This window comes from Motacilla alba, chromosome 15 (genome assembly GCF_015832195.1).
Source record: "Motacilla alba alba isolate MOTALB_02 chromosome 15, Motacilla_alba_V1.0_pri, whole genome shotgun sequence".
Taxonomy (NCBI): Eukaryota; Metazoa; Chordata; class Aves; order Passeriformes; family Motacillidae; genus Motacilla; species Motacilla alba.
This window is the reverse complement of record NC_052030.1, coordinates 10,994,045-11,008,993: the sequence shown is the minus strand read 5'-3', so window position 1 is coordinate 11,008,993 and position 14,949 is coordinate 10,994,045. Positions and strand designations below refer to the sequence as shown.

General features: G+C 45.1%; 1 protein-coding gene and 1 long non-coding RNA gene across 6 annotated transcripts in view; one reads left to right on the top strand and one right to left on the bottom strand.

Annotated features, from left to right (window-relative positions):
- Positions 1–10,246, bottom strand: part of KDM2B (lysine demethylase 2B) — a 105,970-nt gene extending 95,724 nt beyond the window's left edge. For 2 of the 5 annotated variants that reach the window (XM_038151965.1, XM_038151966.1), the window contains exons 1-4: positions 9,752–10,246; positions 8,483–8,627; positions 5,266–5,344; positions 1,497–1,543 (exon numbers count right to left, since the gene is read on the bottom strand). In XM_038151965.1, coding sequence (XP_038007893.1) covers positions 1,497–1,543; positions 5,266–5,344; positions 8,483–8,627; positions 9,752–9,802 — 322 coding nt within the window. In that variant the 5' untranslated portion in view covers positions 9,803–10,246. Of the gene's footprint in view, positions 1–1,496; positions 1,544–5,265; positions 5,345–8,482; positions 8,628–8,805; positions 8,942–9,751 lie in introns of those variants that run through there. The other 3 variants (XM_038151968.1, XM_038151974.1, XM_038151967.1) reach the window with 2 other exon arrangements.
- Positions 9,267–14,188, top strand: LOC119707281. The gene is made up of 2 exons (XR_005258740.1): positions 9,267–9,404; positions 14,023–14,188. It is a non-coding gene; the product is annotated as an uncharacterized LOC119707281 (long non-coding RNA).
- The last annotated feature ends 761 nt before the right edge of the window (positions 14,189–14,949 follow it).

Here is a 14,949-nt window from a genome sequence, read left to right as displayed (position 1 = left end):
CCTCCCGCTTTGCTGGCCATGTACACAGGAATCTCCACCCCCTAATACTTCAAAGGACATCAATCTTGAGGAAATGCAACTCCCACACTTTGACTGTTATACAGGAAAAACACTGTTGTTATGCAACACTACGCTGTTCCAAAACATCTCAACGTCAGACCCTCGGCTCCAGCAGCCTCAGAGGCAGAAATGGCAGTTTGTCAGCTGTGGAACAAGTTCAGAAAACTGCAACAGGGTCCAGATAATTACAGAGTTTGTACAAGGCTCCTCCACAGCAAAAAGGCTTTTTTCTGTACCTGCAAATGTGCACATGCAGGTATTTAGAAAATCCATAAAAGTTTATTTTCTAATTTAATGCAGATTGACCACCAAAGTAACACTTCCCATCCTACTTCCCAAACATTTTCTGCCAGATATTTGGGGCTTTTTTCCTGAGCTTATAAATGGTCGTAAATTAAGCAACATTGCTGAGTTGTTTGTGAAGGAAGGTTATCAGAGATAACCCCTCTCTCACTGATAACCCCAAGTGAGCAGAAATGAGGCACAAGTTCCTCTCCTTTGTTGTTCTTAGCTTCATCTTTTCCAGACTTGATATTCCTATTGACTATAAAACTCAAAGAGTAATTTTTAAAAACACTTGTCTTTCAGAATGCAGCATTTGAGTTAATTTTAAAGATAAACTGCTGCCACAAGACAGGTAAATAAACTGAGTTAATTCAGGTAAATAGACTGAGTTAATTCTAACTAGCAGGAATGCAGTTAAAAATCTCCAAGAACTGCAGCCAACACATCCAGCTTGCTCCACAGCGACGACTTCATGAAGTGCAGGATCACTATTCAGTACCAATTTCAGATAACAATAACTAACACACCTATCTCCAGCAAAAACAGATTTCAAAGAAACATACAGTATAATCTCCTACTCAAGATGTAGCTTTTCTTAGAGTTAAAAAACATTAATTTTGCAAAGATTGCTAGGAAACATTTGATGACAGTCACCACTTCTCTGGTTTGTGTCTCATCAAAAGCCAGGCAGTTTGCAAGGCTTTGTGCACAGCCTCTCTTTACAACCTTCCCTCAACGCACCAACCTGGCTGACACTGATAAATACCGTGGGGAGAACACAGGCAAAAGGTGATACAGCTCCAGTCACACCTTTTACAAACAGATGCTCTACAACAGAGGTAAAAAAAAAATAGGAACTCGATCAATAGAGCTGCTGCTTTCCAGGATCACAAAAGTGTTTGCAGGACACCTGTTAAGAGCAAAAGCATTCCCTCTCTTCCAAATGGCCAATTATCCAGCATGAGATCAGAGTCTGGTCAGCACAATTACTAATTAGGGTTCTCCCAGCCTTTTTAATTTACAAATTGCTCCTCCATGCCTTCTCCCAGATTCTGAGAGTTATCACAAATGTCTACAAACACAACTGGACAAGTATTTAAAAGCAATTCTGTTCTGTATAGAGTTAATCCAGTGCATTCAAAATAACTCACCCACTAATAGCTTCACATCTCTAACGGTGAAATCCGGGTCAGGCATTCTGTAATTAGCAAAGAAAGCAAAGTTAAATACTGTCAAGATAAGTATGGTACACTCTCGTTACCATAATAAAGGAGAAATAAATGTACGGTGCTCTTTGTCCATAGTGCAGGGGGTGGAATCAAGCAAGGCCCCTGAGAAGTGTGGACAGTGCGAGTTTTAATGACACACATGACATCTTTGCATTGGCAAATGCACAGCAGTTTTTCTGCTCACAATGAAAGAGAAGAGGTGTCTTTTTGAGCACTTTTTATCAGCACCAGAGTGGGAGAGAAGGGAAGGGGTTGGGAGTGATTTCAATAAAATCCTAAATGTTTATAGCTTGTTAAGCAACTCGTGGTGCCTCATGCCTGTTCCCCAAGGTGAGCATTATCACACGTGCCAAACTGAGGCACAGAGCAGTAAAACAACCTGTTCAAAGCCACATCATCACAGGTTGGAATCACGGCTTGGAAATAAAATATATTTTAATTTTTTTTTTTTTTTTAATTAAGCCCCTTTGGTTTAATGACTATTCCAAACCTCCTTGTCTGGCAGAAGACATCCCGGCTGTATTTGGTGGGTTGGGAAATTGTTCAATTCAATTTGGGCTAATTCAGAGCTAAATTAAATGGTAGCATAATTGGTTCAGGGATGTTGATGCATTTACAGGATCACTTCTAACACAGGCAATGTTTTAGGGCATAATGTAATTAGAGAGTAGCCTGGTCCAGCAAGTGAGTTCTACATGTCAGGGAGAGAGTAAAATTCTGCAGCACAGAAACTGGATGGAAAAATAAAACAAAAACAGTACTGAGGTTTTAAGGGTGATTGACTTCATTTTACTGACAATATTTCACACTTCACATTGCACAAAAGCTGACTAAGGAATTGTAATGAAAAACAGCCCAGTGGGACGTGCCAGCCCAGTGCTCTGCCCCTCTTGTACTGCCCCACGTTGAAGATAAACAATTTTCTTCTGGACTTTTGACATTATTTAGTTGAAAATTAGAACAATCCAGCCCATGGGCAAACATGCAGAACAATAATTTTTACTATTAGGAAAACACCCAAAGGTAAAGTTAAGAACTGCATTTACTGGCATGCACATATCTTGAGAACTATTTGCCAAATTCTCTTTGTCCACTTTCTTTTACCCTTATCACCTTCCTCGGGTGGGATGCAGAGGCTGGACAGTATCTTTTGTTAGTTCTCTGCCAACCCTCACATCTTTGCATTTGGCTGTGAGGGCCTCACAGCTTTGGAATTCACTCCCTCTCCGGAATGAAACAGCCTGAATCTACTGACCTTCAGGGTTCATTCAGAGCTCATCTTTTCTTTCCAAGCACTAGAAAGTCAGAAGTAGGGGAAACTGGAACCATTTGTGGGCAACAAGAACATGCCGGGCTTGTCTGCAAATGACACAGCTTGCTTGTATTTTGTGTCAGAAATGTCCAGCATTTAGATAGGCAATCTTTTTCATATTTATATAAAACAAAATAAAAATCAACTGCCACACTCCCTCAGACACAATTAGGGCTGGTCTGCTGCAAAACTATGATAGCAAAAATCCCAAAACCAACTGTTTGCTTGAATGTCACCAGCCATTTGGCTTTCTGTTTATAAATCCAGAGCAGCAGCAATGCAAGAACTGTGCAGAAATGTTTTCCCTTTGATGTTATGCAATTTTCAGACAAATGCATCTTGTGTAAAACCACCATGAATGCTTCCAAGTATTTCAAAAATCATAAAAGGTGGTGAAGAATAGTCCAGCAGGGTGGCTTAACTCCAAAATATGACTGACTGCTTTGGAGGTGTTCAGCAGTCTGTAACAAACAAATTGTGTTGCTGGTTTCCTCAGCCAGAAGAGAAATGCAAACACCTCAGTCTGCACTGGGTGCATTTTTGCAAATGTTTAAAGATTTGCTAGAGAACCTATTCAAATCCTAATGAGGATGAGCTCTGGCCAGCACAGGTATCTGATTAACTACAAAACAATGCAAGATGACTGCTGTTCAGATAAGAGATAACACCTCCCCAAAGAGCATTCTCTCCCCGAGTTACAATCTTGGAAACAGCCCTCCAAGAAAAACAGCTTCTCCTCTGCTAAGAGATCACAGCAGGGCTTTCCTGCTTTCAGACCTACAAGCAGCAGTTCATGATGGTCAGAAGTACAGAGGAAAGCAGTTTGCAGAGTTTCATTGTAAGGATTTTTCCTCATTCCTCTCATTCCTTGCCATTTCGGAGTACCTCCAAGCACAGTAACCAAACTGTTCAGCTCTCTACATCTGCCAGGCACAGACATGCAGGCTGACTGCTCAGCACAAGCAGAAGTGGAAGCTTGTATCAGAGATATTCAAAACATCAAAAGTCAAAAAAATAATCTTATATCATGTATCTTGTGGACCATTGTATCTCAAAAGTCAGCCTACATATATGTGGATCACCCAATCCACCACATCATGATGTTCACAGCCTCCTGTGATCTGAAGCCTGGGAATGTTTGTGTCTGCAGGATGAGCTCTCATTTCCACACCTCACTCTGGAGCATGAGCTCAACTGGTAGCATTGGCACAGCAGCAGGAACTGAAACATCTTCCCAGTTTTCTTCTTGAACTGAGGGGAATTTCCTGTGAACTTCCCCAACCACAGGAGGACGATCTGGATGCTGGGAAGGTGCTGCTCTGGCTCCTAAACACTCCCCAGCCTCACTGAACAGCTCATGGCTTCTTCAGGAAGAAATTCTTGAAGCTTTTACCACTTGCCCCTTAGAAGCAGCAGTTTAAAACCAATGCATACAGTGAGAGCCTACTGAGCACTTCTTGTTCAGAGTTCAACAGATAAAACTATTTTACTACATCACCAGCAGCATCACAGCAGCTCCTGTTTGTAAAAGGACACATGGTTGTCAAATACCCCAAACCCTGCGTCGTCTCTTTCTCTCTTTAACTTATACTGGGGTGGCTTGATTCCTTTTAAATAACAATTGGGAGTCCTTGGTCCCCTAAACGGGGGAGGTGTTCCACAGCTGGAAACTAAGGTGAAACTGAGCAAAGTAATGATGCTTTCAAAAAATTATTTTTCTTTCTTTCAGCAATAGTCAGTTACATGATCCTAATTTCCAAAAGTATCAAGGAACATTCATCTAAACTATGGATTAAAGATTGATAACGAGAATGCTTTTAATACTTCTCTTTTAGACACTGTCACTTTCACAAAGAAAGTTGCAGGATTTTCTTATTAAAATACCAAATCCTTTATCCTGGATATTAACAAAATGCAACCTCAAAAAGGCTCCAGTAATCTCATATTTAACTAGACAATTATTAAATATTTACAAAGCTGTAACATTCTGAAGAGACATAATTATAATGGAAAACGACAGGCATCATTAGAATTCCACCTGCAATGAATGAAAGAACTGAGCAGTCAAAAATTGAACGGAGTTTGTTGTGCCATTACAGCATGGATTGGGTGCAAAAACCTTTGGATTTCATTCCTAACTTTCACTGCTGACATGTTTTTGACTGTGTAGCACCATGCTGTATGCACTTCACTTTTAGAGACTTCATTATCTGCTTGTTTATAAGCAGAAAATAATCATTCCTCCTCTCAAGGGTGCTGACAGTCTTACTAATTGCAATGCATTTTGAGATCATCAAAAGAAATATCAGATACAAGTAGAAAGCATAATGGTTATTTATAAAAGCATTTATTAATCACTAAAATTTGGTTGTAACTTACTTAATTCCCAGTCCATCCTTATTTCTGAAGATGAGGGGAACTCTGAGAGCTTCTCTTTGCACATACTCAAAAGTAAAATCTGTGGAAATGAATAAGAACAACATCCAAAAGCAATTAGAACGGTGTTGGCACCTCACAGTTCCATTTTCTCAGACTCGCCCCATTTCCCTTTTCTCACCAAAGAACTCCCTATCACCTAAAGAGAAATAGAAAGAGAATGCATATTTTAGATCCAAACCGGAAACCCAGTGACAGACAATGCTGTCCCAGCTGCTCCCTATTTTTCCTGTTCACTGATGCACATAAAATAGAAGCCAGTCAGTTTGTCAATTAAGGTCTGTGTTGAAACACCCAGGCTGCAATGAAATACCAAATTAACAGTTAAAAGATAATCCTGACCAAATACAGCACATCAGTCAGGTATTTTTTGGGCAAATGGGTAGTTTGAAATGTATGTGTAAGTTTAGATTTCCTAAGTTACACATTTCTACTTAGATCAATACATGTTTTCTTGTGAGCATTATCTGGTTCTAGCAGAGCACTCTGATTACATGAACGCATAATTCTTTTGATGTGGGGGTTACTCTTGGTTTCAACAGAACAACTTTTCTTTTAATTAATCTGCAGTGTAACTCCAGGAGCTGATAGTCAGATTTTATACAGCTCCTAGCTCTTAGGAAGTCTGTGCAAAATGAATTGTGGGGAGTCACAGTATAATACACAATCAAAGTGAAAATTAAACATAAATTTGTCATGTTAACACTGGCCAGAATTACCTTGTTGCTCCTCTCTGAGGATTACACAGGACTGGCCTTTCCTGGGGATTTCTCTATGCATGGTCTGACACAATAGCAGTGATTTGGGGATTAGAGAGGAAGTTACAAGGCAGCGATTTGGGTGAGCCATGGCTACAAAACCCCACACTCAGTTTGGAGCCTTCTGCCACAGAGAGCAGAGGAATTCCTGCAGCAGTCAGGGGCTGTTTCTATGGCTCTGCTATTCCCCCATTTTACAGGAAAAAATGACTTCTCTAAAGCCTTTCCATACACTGCCTTGAAATGGAAAGCATTGCTGGACTGTCCAGCACTACAAAATGCCCTGCCAAAGCCAGAGCCCACTCCCTGCAGTTTATTCAGGTGCACACGAGCAGTTTAACTCCAAGATTCTTCCAGCTGTCCACGCTTCCTGGGCCAGCACAAGCACCTCAGCCTGAGCTTCTGTTCCTGATGTTTCTCTGCTCTTAAACCCACACTGAAAGAAAGGGAGCCAGAGGCCAAACTCCCATGCCTGCACATGTACTGCCCTCTATTTTTACTTTTTCTTTGCTGTATTCAGTTAGTAATTATGACAAGTAGGGATGTAATGTTCCTACTTAAGAGTTACCAAATCAGAGCACTGTAATTATCCATTTACAGAAACATTAAAGCTACAGAAACTTTATTGCCACTAGTGTCAAAGTTAGTGTAATGAACACTCCATTTAACTAAGGTTACCAAGTAAATATTTCTGTGCTAAATAAGTCATCCTTCCCCATAGGCATCCCCATTAAAGCTATTGCCTTTTGGTAAGCAAATAAATAAACTACAGAGACTTTTTACAGACACTGATCCAAGTCAGAAAGCCAACAAACATCAGGAGTAATATTGGTGGAAGAAGCAGAGGCACCTATGTTGCCTTGCAGACTGACAAACTGCATTCAAGCCAAAAATCACTCCACTTCAAGATGAGTTATCATTAAAAATAAAAACAAGGACGTGGGAAAGAAAAAAAAATATTGCTCAAGTAATTCCACGCGTTCACGTAACTTGTTTTATTCTTACATACTACTGTCATTGTTTCAACCAGATTCAATTCAACTCTTAGGTTTATAGAAAAAAAAAAGTAAACCAATAGTAAAAATAAAACCAGAGCAAATAGCAAGGCAGATCCTTTCTTCCTAATGCCCCAACAAAGCATTTAAATCCCTTGTGGGGTTGAACAAAGCCGACACAGACCACAACAAAATAACAAAAGACACTCATTTATTTTCAAGTTCCCTAGAAAGGAGAGAGCTGCCCAGAGATTTTGGAGCTGCCAAGCCAGGGAAGATGTGGATTGTACTATCTTTAGCATGGAGCAGTGGCAACCATTGGAGTGTTTGGAAACTGAGGGTCGAATGCAATCATTTTCTGGAAAATTAATTAACATTTTCCAGCTAAAAAATAGTTGCTTGTGTTTTGTTTGGAGGAAGAGGGGTCAGGGTTGAGCTTATCTCCTAAACAAATACCTTCCTAAGTAAGATAGGTATTTAATTTCTCCACCACATCAACTTTTCTAAAAGGAGCTTAAAATGCTCATGCAAAACTAAGCCTAGGGGAGAAAAGGAAATTTTCTAAACTCGATTAGTGGCTCCACACAGCTAGAGCAATTGCAGGAGGACTACAGCCAAAACTTCTCTTTCCTGAGAAAGCCATCCTAAACAGGCTCCCCAGTCAGGCCGAGTTTTGGTGATAGCCATCTGGGATTAGGGATCCGTGTCAACAGCACAGCGGTAAATAAAGGTGACCTGCAACCCCCCCTGGCCCGTTTGATTCCCGGGCAAACCTCTCCCGTTTCCCTTCCTGCCGGGCAGCGTGCGGCAGAGCTGGGCTGTCTGGCTCTGCTTACCGCTCCGGAATTCCAGTCACCTAAGCAAAGCGAGTAACTTTGGGGAGGGGAGCGCTGTAATTTAATATATGATAGACACACAAAGAAGTTATTGACTTTAAAGCCTCCGAGCCTGGCGAACGGGCTCATCAATCGCACCCTTTCGCAAAAGGGGTCCTGGATTCAACAGGGGGCGGAGGGGGAGCAGGAATCACCTCTGGCTAAGTGGGGGCTGGGGTTTCGGCCTCTCCCGTGCCAGGACCTGATTCCTGACCAGCCCGGTGCTGCGCTGGGGTCACGGTGGCGGGGCACGGCGGGGGGAGCGCTCGGCGCTGCCATGGATCACCGCGCTCGTCCCAGCACCGCGCCAGGGCAAAAGCCTCCCTCTGGGTGCGCGGGGACGGGCCGGGGCAGCCCCCCGGGACGGGCCGGGCCGCAGGGCCCCACCAGCAGCCGCCCCCCGGCTCCCCGCGGGCCGGCAGCGTCACCGGATCCCGGGCAGGGGCGCGGGCGCGAAATCCGAAGCCGGAGCGGAGCCGCACGTGGAGGCGGCGGCAGCGCGGCCGGACAGCCCCCGGGCCGGCAGAGTTACCTTTGCCGTCCATGGCATGCACGAAATCCCCGTGGTACATTTTACTCTTTAATTTCTCTTCCAAATTGAAACTCCTGATGCTGACAATTTCCTCCACGTCCGAGAGGTCCTCGTTCTCATCGTACCGCCTTCGGCCGATGCAGCGCTAGAAAAGACACAAAAACCAAAATAAAACACATTGTCCGGAAAAGAAAAAACCGAGGAAAGCACATGGATCGTGCACAACGGTTTGATAAACACATTCCGGGGGAAATAATTAAGATGGCAAGGCACAAACTGAACAAAACCTGAACCCAAACAAGCTCCAACCCCACTGCATGCACCTTTTCCATCCCGTGACACGGAACTCGGCAGGAATAACAGGTGCTTGGCTTCAGGAAAACTCAAACTTGGGCTGCTGAGCAGGGGCTGGCGCTGGAAGGCGAGCGGGGGACGCGTAACTCGCCGACAATTCACAAGCTACAGCACCGAAGCGTTTTGCAATCCCGTAAAAACGCTTGAACGGCGGTAAACGCTCGTTAACGACCGGATCATTCTTTTAATTATTATTATTATTATACGTGAACACGAGCAAATTCCCCGGTGAAGGGAAGGGGGGCGAATCTTCGCATCTGATGCCCAGCATCCAGGTTTCGGTATTTACATAATCCGAGTGTTTCCATAGTCACACCGGAAGCGGCGATTTAAAAACCAGATCGCTTTATGTAACGCCGCGATGGATGCGCAGCCCCCGCGCGCTCCCCCCGCCGCCCCGCACGCTCGACAACGCCGAAAGCGCGGGGGTCCGCGGCCGAGGGCCAGCAGCGACTTCAATGCGGGGGGATGGAGGGTAGGCCCGGCGGAGGCCGGCGACGCTGCCCCGGGGAAGCTGCGGCGGGCGCGGAGACGGGGCTGGAGGCGGCGGGGACCGGCCGCGCACAAGGTAGGTCCCCGGAGGAGCGGGGGGAGCCCGGTGCACCGCCCGGTTGCCGCCGGCGGCTCTGCCCCTCTCCCGGCAGCTCTCGCCCTGCGAACCCGCCCCGCAGCCCCGCGGACACGCGCGGTGGATCGGCGCAAACCCGCACGCACCGGAAAAAATAATGATCCGTGATCGTCCCACCCTGCCCGTCCCTCGGTTCCATTCCACCCCTTCCCCGCTGCCTCAGCCGCGCTCTTGCAAACTAAGTCGCTCCGCTGCCTACGTCCCACATGCATTTCTCCCTTTGCAAACAATTAAGCAAAATCAATTAAAAGGCACGAATAGGAAAGAGACCGAAGCCAGCTACACACCAATCTTCTTCCAGAGTCTTTCTTTGCCTCCATTTTTTTTGAGAGTTTCATCACTTATTTGTCAACAGTTCCTGTCCTGCATATTTGGCCCAAATGGGGAGGAGGCAAAACAAAAGCCATCCAGGGCTCGCTAAAGTTTTGCAATTTTGCACCAGGACTTTTTTTTTTTTTGGGGGGGGGGAGAAAGGGGGAGGGAAGGGGAGGGGGGCGGCGGCGATGCCTTTTGCAAAGTCCTAAGGAACCATGTTCAGGCGCTGCGTGCGGAGCGGGGCGCAGGCGTCGCAGTGCCCGGAACGTAAACAGCGGCGGGGCCGGGGGGATGGCGGGGGGGCGGACCGGGGACACGGCGCGGTACCGGCTGGGCTGGCCGGGGCGGGCGGGGTTGATGTCCGGGGGCACGGCACAGGACCGGGGCTGGGCTGGCCGGGATGGGAAGGAATGCCCGGGGTACCGAGGCGGTACCGGCGCTGTGCTGGCCGGAATGGGGGGCTGGGTGGGATACCGGGGCGGTACCGGCGCTGTGCTGGTCGGGATGGGGGGCTCGCCGGGGTACCGGGGCAGCACCGGCGCTGGGCTGGCCGGGATGGGAGGATGGGTGGGATACCGGAGCGGTACCGGCGCTCTGGTGGCCGGGGTACCGGGGCGGTACCGGCGCTGTGCTGGCCGCCGGCCCCGCCGTGCGGTGTTCGGTCACGAGTGCGCGGCACGCAGGCGCTGAGCGGCAGCGGGGGGACGGGGACGGGGCCCCACAAAGGCGCGGACGGTCCCTGGGTTGGTACCGCAGCACCCGGGATGTGCCCGAAGAGTTGAGCGGTTCTGCTTAACCGGGGGTAATTTGAGCTCCGAGAGTGTGCCCGACCCCAACGGCGTAAAGCCGGGGTAAAGAGTGGCGAATTAATGCAGCAAACACTTGAAAATAATCTTACAATACACGGACTTGGGGTTAATTGTGGCGGTGGCTTCGCTCCGTGCCTCTGCCGCACGTGCGGTGCAGCTCGGCGCGGAACGCGCACCCCGGCTGGTGCCGGCACCGCTCCCGGCGCTTCTCCCACGTGCCCTATGAGAACCGGCCATAAAATCTAGAATTTATTGTAAATAGTGTTAAACAGGTGTTATATAAACCAAAATTGCCTTTGCAATACGCATGTACAACAGGTAGTTAGAAATCGCATGAAAAAGAAGGAAAAAAAAAGCTAAAAGTAGTTGCTGATACAAAAAATCTGCAGGATGGAGATCCCGCAGTTCCTAAAACTATCGGCGGGTCTCATTTCTACAACACCCCCTAACATCTACTCTAAATTGATGCTGAGCAAGTATTGGGACCATCTGATTGCAATAGCAGGGTCAGAGTGCAGGTTTTGAACAGCCCCCAGGTTCCACAGCGTGGCTCCTCTCTGAAGTGACATCCTTTACTTCCCCTCCACATCCCCCAAGAAAGGGAACATCAAAGGATACCCAGACCAGGGTCGGGGCTGATGGCTTTGGCAGTGCTCCTCTGGTTTGCTTTTTGCAATCAGTTAAGCACCCAAGGTATTATAGGAAATATATTAAGTGTTAATACAAAATTTAAACCACATTAAAATTCAACTTTGCAGGCCTAGCCGTTGATCTCTTTGGAACAATCCCTATTTTAATGATCCATGGATAAAGGCAGGAGAGGATGGATTTCTAACAGGATTTAAGGCAGCGAGCTTCTCCTTCTGATTCTGCCAAGAACTGTTTGCAGAATCTTGAAAAATCATGTAATCTTTCTCTAACATCTCCCCGTTTGCAGATGATTGAACTTTATTATGGTATGGAAGTGTTTTATAGGCTATATATTGAAGTGTGGATTCCAGATGTCTGTTGGAGCAAGTGCATTATTAATCCATAATCCTGAGGAGATATATACATATCTCGACCTTTCAGCCAAGATTACTCAATCTTAAAATTAAATACAGGTGCACATCTGTAGGATTGAGGTCAGAATACAAGATAAATGGATGTTACTAGAGAATCATCAGACAAAAAACACATCATCCATCCATGCTGCAAAAGTCTACCAAAAGAGACAAAACAGAGACATAAAAGGAAATCAACTCATTTTTCTAAATATTTTTTTTTTGGACGTGGACAATCTGAGACTCTTGGTGTATCAAGCAAACCCACCAAGACTGCATCCATCACGTACACCTGGAAACATCAGAGCACATTATGGAAGTGTGGAACTAAATGCTTCAGAAACAACACAGTTTCTATCTATAGATCTCCAAAAATAGAAGACACTTTTTAAAGTTTGTTTTAAGATAGGAATTATACCTATTCAACTACAGTTCTTTATACCATGGAAATAATCTGTAAATAAAAAAAAAAACCTATCCCAAACTTGAAAGAACCGTGGAAAAAAAGGGGAGGGGAAATGTGGAGGTTGTAGATGATGAGAATATCCATATCCACAGCTGCATTAGACAGGATAAAACATTTAGAAGCAATATTAAATTCCCATGCTTAGTGCTGGCTGATGAGGGTTGGGCCTGGTTTCCCCTCTGAGCACATCGTGGCACTGTTTCCAACAGTGCCCAGAGCTGGGCCCCGTCAGGCAGTGCTTGGATGGGACATCCCAGGGCTGACACAAGACTGGCCTTCTTCACAGTCCAAAATATGGGAAAAACACATCCAAATGCTCTGCTTTTTTGACATTGTGATATAGTGTCAAAACCACAGCATCAGCTGTGGAAAGGGGGTCGTGGATATTGGGAAAGTGGCTGGGCTGAACTCTGAAAAAAACACTAAAACTTTTTTTTTGCTAGATGTTAATGTAGCTTAAATTATTTAAGGTCTAATCATGCCAAGGCGCTGGATCCTGACCTCGTTAGCTTGGAACTGGGAGCTGTCATTTAATTAATGTTGTACTGCAGGGCTCATGCTGAAACCAGAGCTGAAGTTCTCGGCTGGGGAAGGCTCTGTGAAGACATGGGATCATTTCACCCCACTGAGCTCTGAAACAGTTAGTTCCCCTTGCACAGAATAGACTGGACTAATCTTAAAACATTTTTGAAAATACTGTTTATCCTGTAAGACCTACCATTCTGTAGTTCCTTTACCTTGGGTTAGGATGGAAGATGAGTATTTATCTGTTTTAAGAAGGAAGCTGAAATACAATTTTTCTAGACATGGCAGATCAAAATCTTTCCCCTGCAGAAATTCCATCAACTAAATGTTAAGCTCTACTCTAGATGAGATTTGCAAAGATGTTTCCCTTAACCTCCCTGGGACTGCTGGCAAACCTGTATTTGCCTTTGCAAGTTCAAATGTGTTGTTTTTAACGCAGATCTACCATGACTTCCACTTTGTGGTGGCTTGATTCGGGCTGGGTGCAGTAACAGGAACAAATGGAAGTGCTGATTTGCATGTGGAGCTGGAGATCCGTTTTAGCAAAGCTGCTCTGCCGAGGGCAGCACCTCGGTGTGCTCAGCACCGGATCACATTAATCACAGGGTACTCAGCGAACCTATTCAGCCTCCTACAGAAAATACAGAAGTACATTTTTAGCAGAAAAAAAGAACTGCGAGTATCCTTGTGACAGCGTACAGATTTCTCAGGGCTTTCTGGAAAGAAACTTGGACTTCTGCCACCTGCTCCGATTGTGTTCATGCATAAATGATCCAGAGAACGGGTTGACATTACCTCTAATTAGGGGTAATAACAGGCTGCTGCTGAAAGGGCCCGCTCCCTTTCTCTTGCATGTACATCCCTCGCTTTTCCTGCATTAGGTCTGGTGGTGCTGCAGCCACGGGGAGAGTCAGTTCAGTGACCCGATCCGGCAGCAAACTCAGCCATTAAGAAAAAAAATAATAAATTATTTCATTAGGTCAATCCACTGAAGCTCTGCAGCCATTTGATCGGTGCGATGCAGAGGCTGGAGAGGGCTGAGATGAAGGGAGAGGGCAGGATACACCCTTTTGGTGGCCTTCCGCAATTGCACGGGTCACAGGTGACAGCAAACCCCGGCCCTGAGCCCCAGCGTGACTTCAGAAGAACTCCCTGAAGCATTTCTAAGAGTTAATTAAGCATGGCTGACTCTTTTAGTTTCAGCTCACTCTAGAGTGGCAGTGTAGAGGTGTGTCATAATGAGTAATAGAGTTGGAAATCATTTATCCTGTTTAGTTTGTACTCAGATGGAGCTGTAAAATGGGCAGAAAAGGGAAAGGGTGCACTGCTGTGGTCCTCAAGTTCATCCTTAATGTATTTTTTTCTGTTTAACAAACTGATGTTTCTTTTCTTTCTTACAGGAAAGGAATGTTTATTTCAAAGCTACAACACTGAGACTTGGAATCTGAAAATGACTCATGGGTCTGGTTTGGAAAGGGGCATGAGATGAAATGCCTTTGCTGATTCTCCAGGTCCTTTTTCATACTGTTTCTCTGAATGAAATACAAACTCAGCGGAACCTCAGTGTTTAATGTCGTTGTATCTTTCAAAGCCCTTTCCAATAAACAGGAATAAGAGTGATAGGCAGGAAAAAAGAGGAACAGTGAATTGAAAGAGTCTATCTCAATACAATTATTTACAGAGACACTTGAAGTCCTGATCAGATGGATGTCTCTTGCAGGTGGTTGGTTTTTTTTGAGAAATCTGATTTTAGGGAACAGGTCGAGACCTAGTGCAGTAGCACTCCCTCATGGTGTCACAGTTCAACCAGAATTTTGCACAGAAACAAGAAGAAATAGTGAACAATCCACGTTGGGTATGCACATGTACATAAACATTTGTCATAGCTTATGAGCAGCAGTGCAAAATATTTTTAAGTGTATAATTCCACAGGATAGAGACTTAAATGTTTTTCTGAGATGTGGAGGAAGTTCTAGTCACTGTTTTTGATGGTTATCATATCTCCCAAGAAAAAAGTGCTAAATCACAACTGGTTTGCTCTTAGCCTCAGGCACCAGTGGGAGACATAGAGAATGCTGATTGTGGAGTCTTCTGTTATGTTTTTTCTTTTTATTGGGGGGGGGGTGTTAATAATTAAAGCACACCAAAGAAAGAGTAGTGTTTTATAATCATAGACTCATTTAAGTTGGGAAAAACCTTTAGGATGATCAAGTCCAACCACAAACCTAACACTGCCAAATCCACATCTAAATTTTAACTTATGCTGGACTTCAACTCAAATGGATCCTACACAGCAACACTGTCGCCCAAAAAAGAGAAAGATTGTG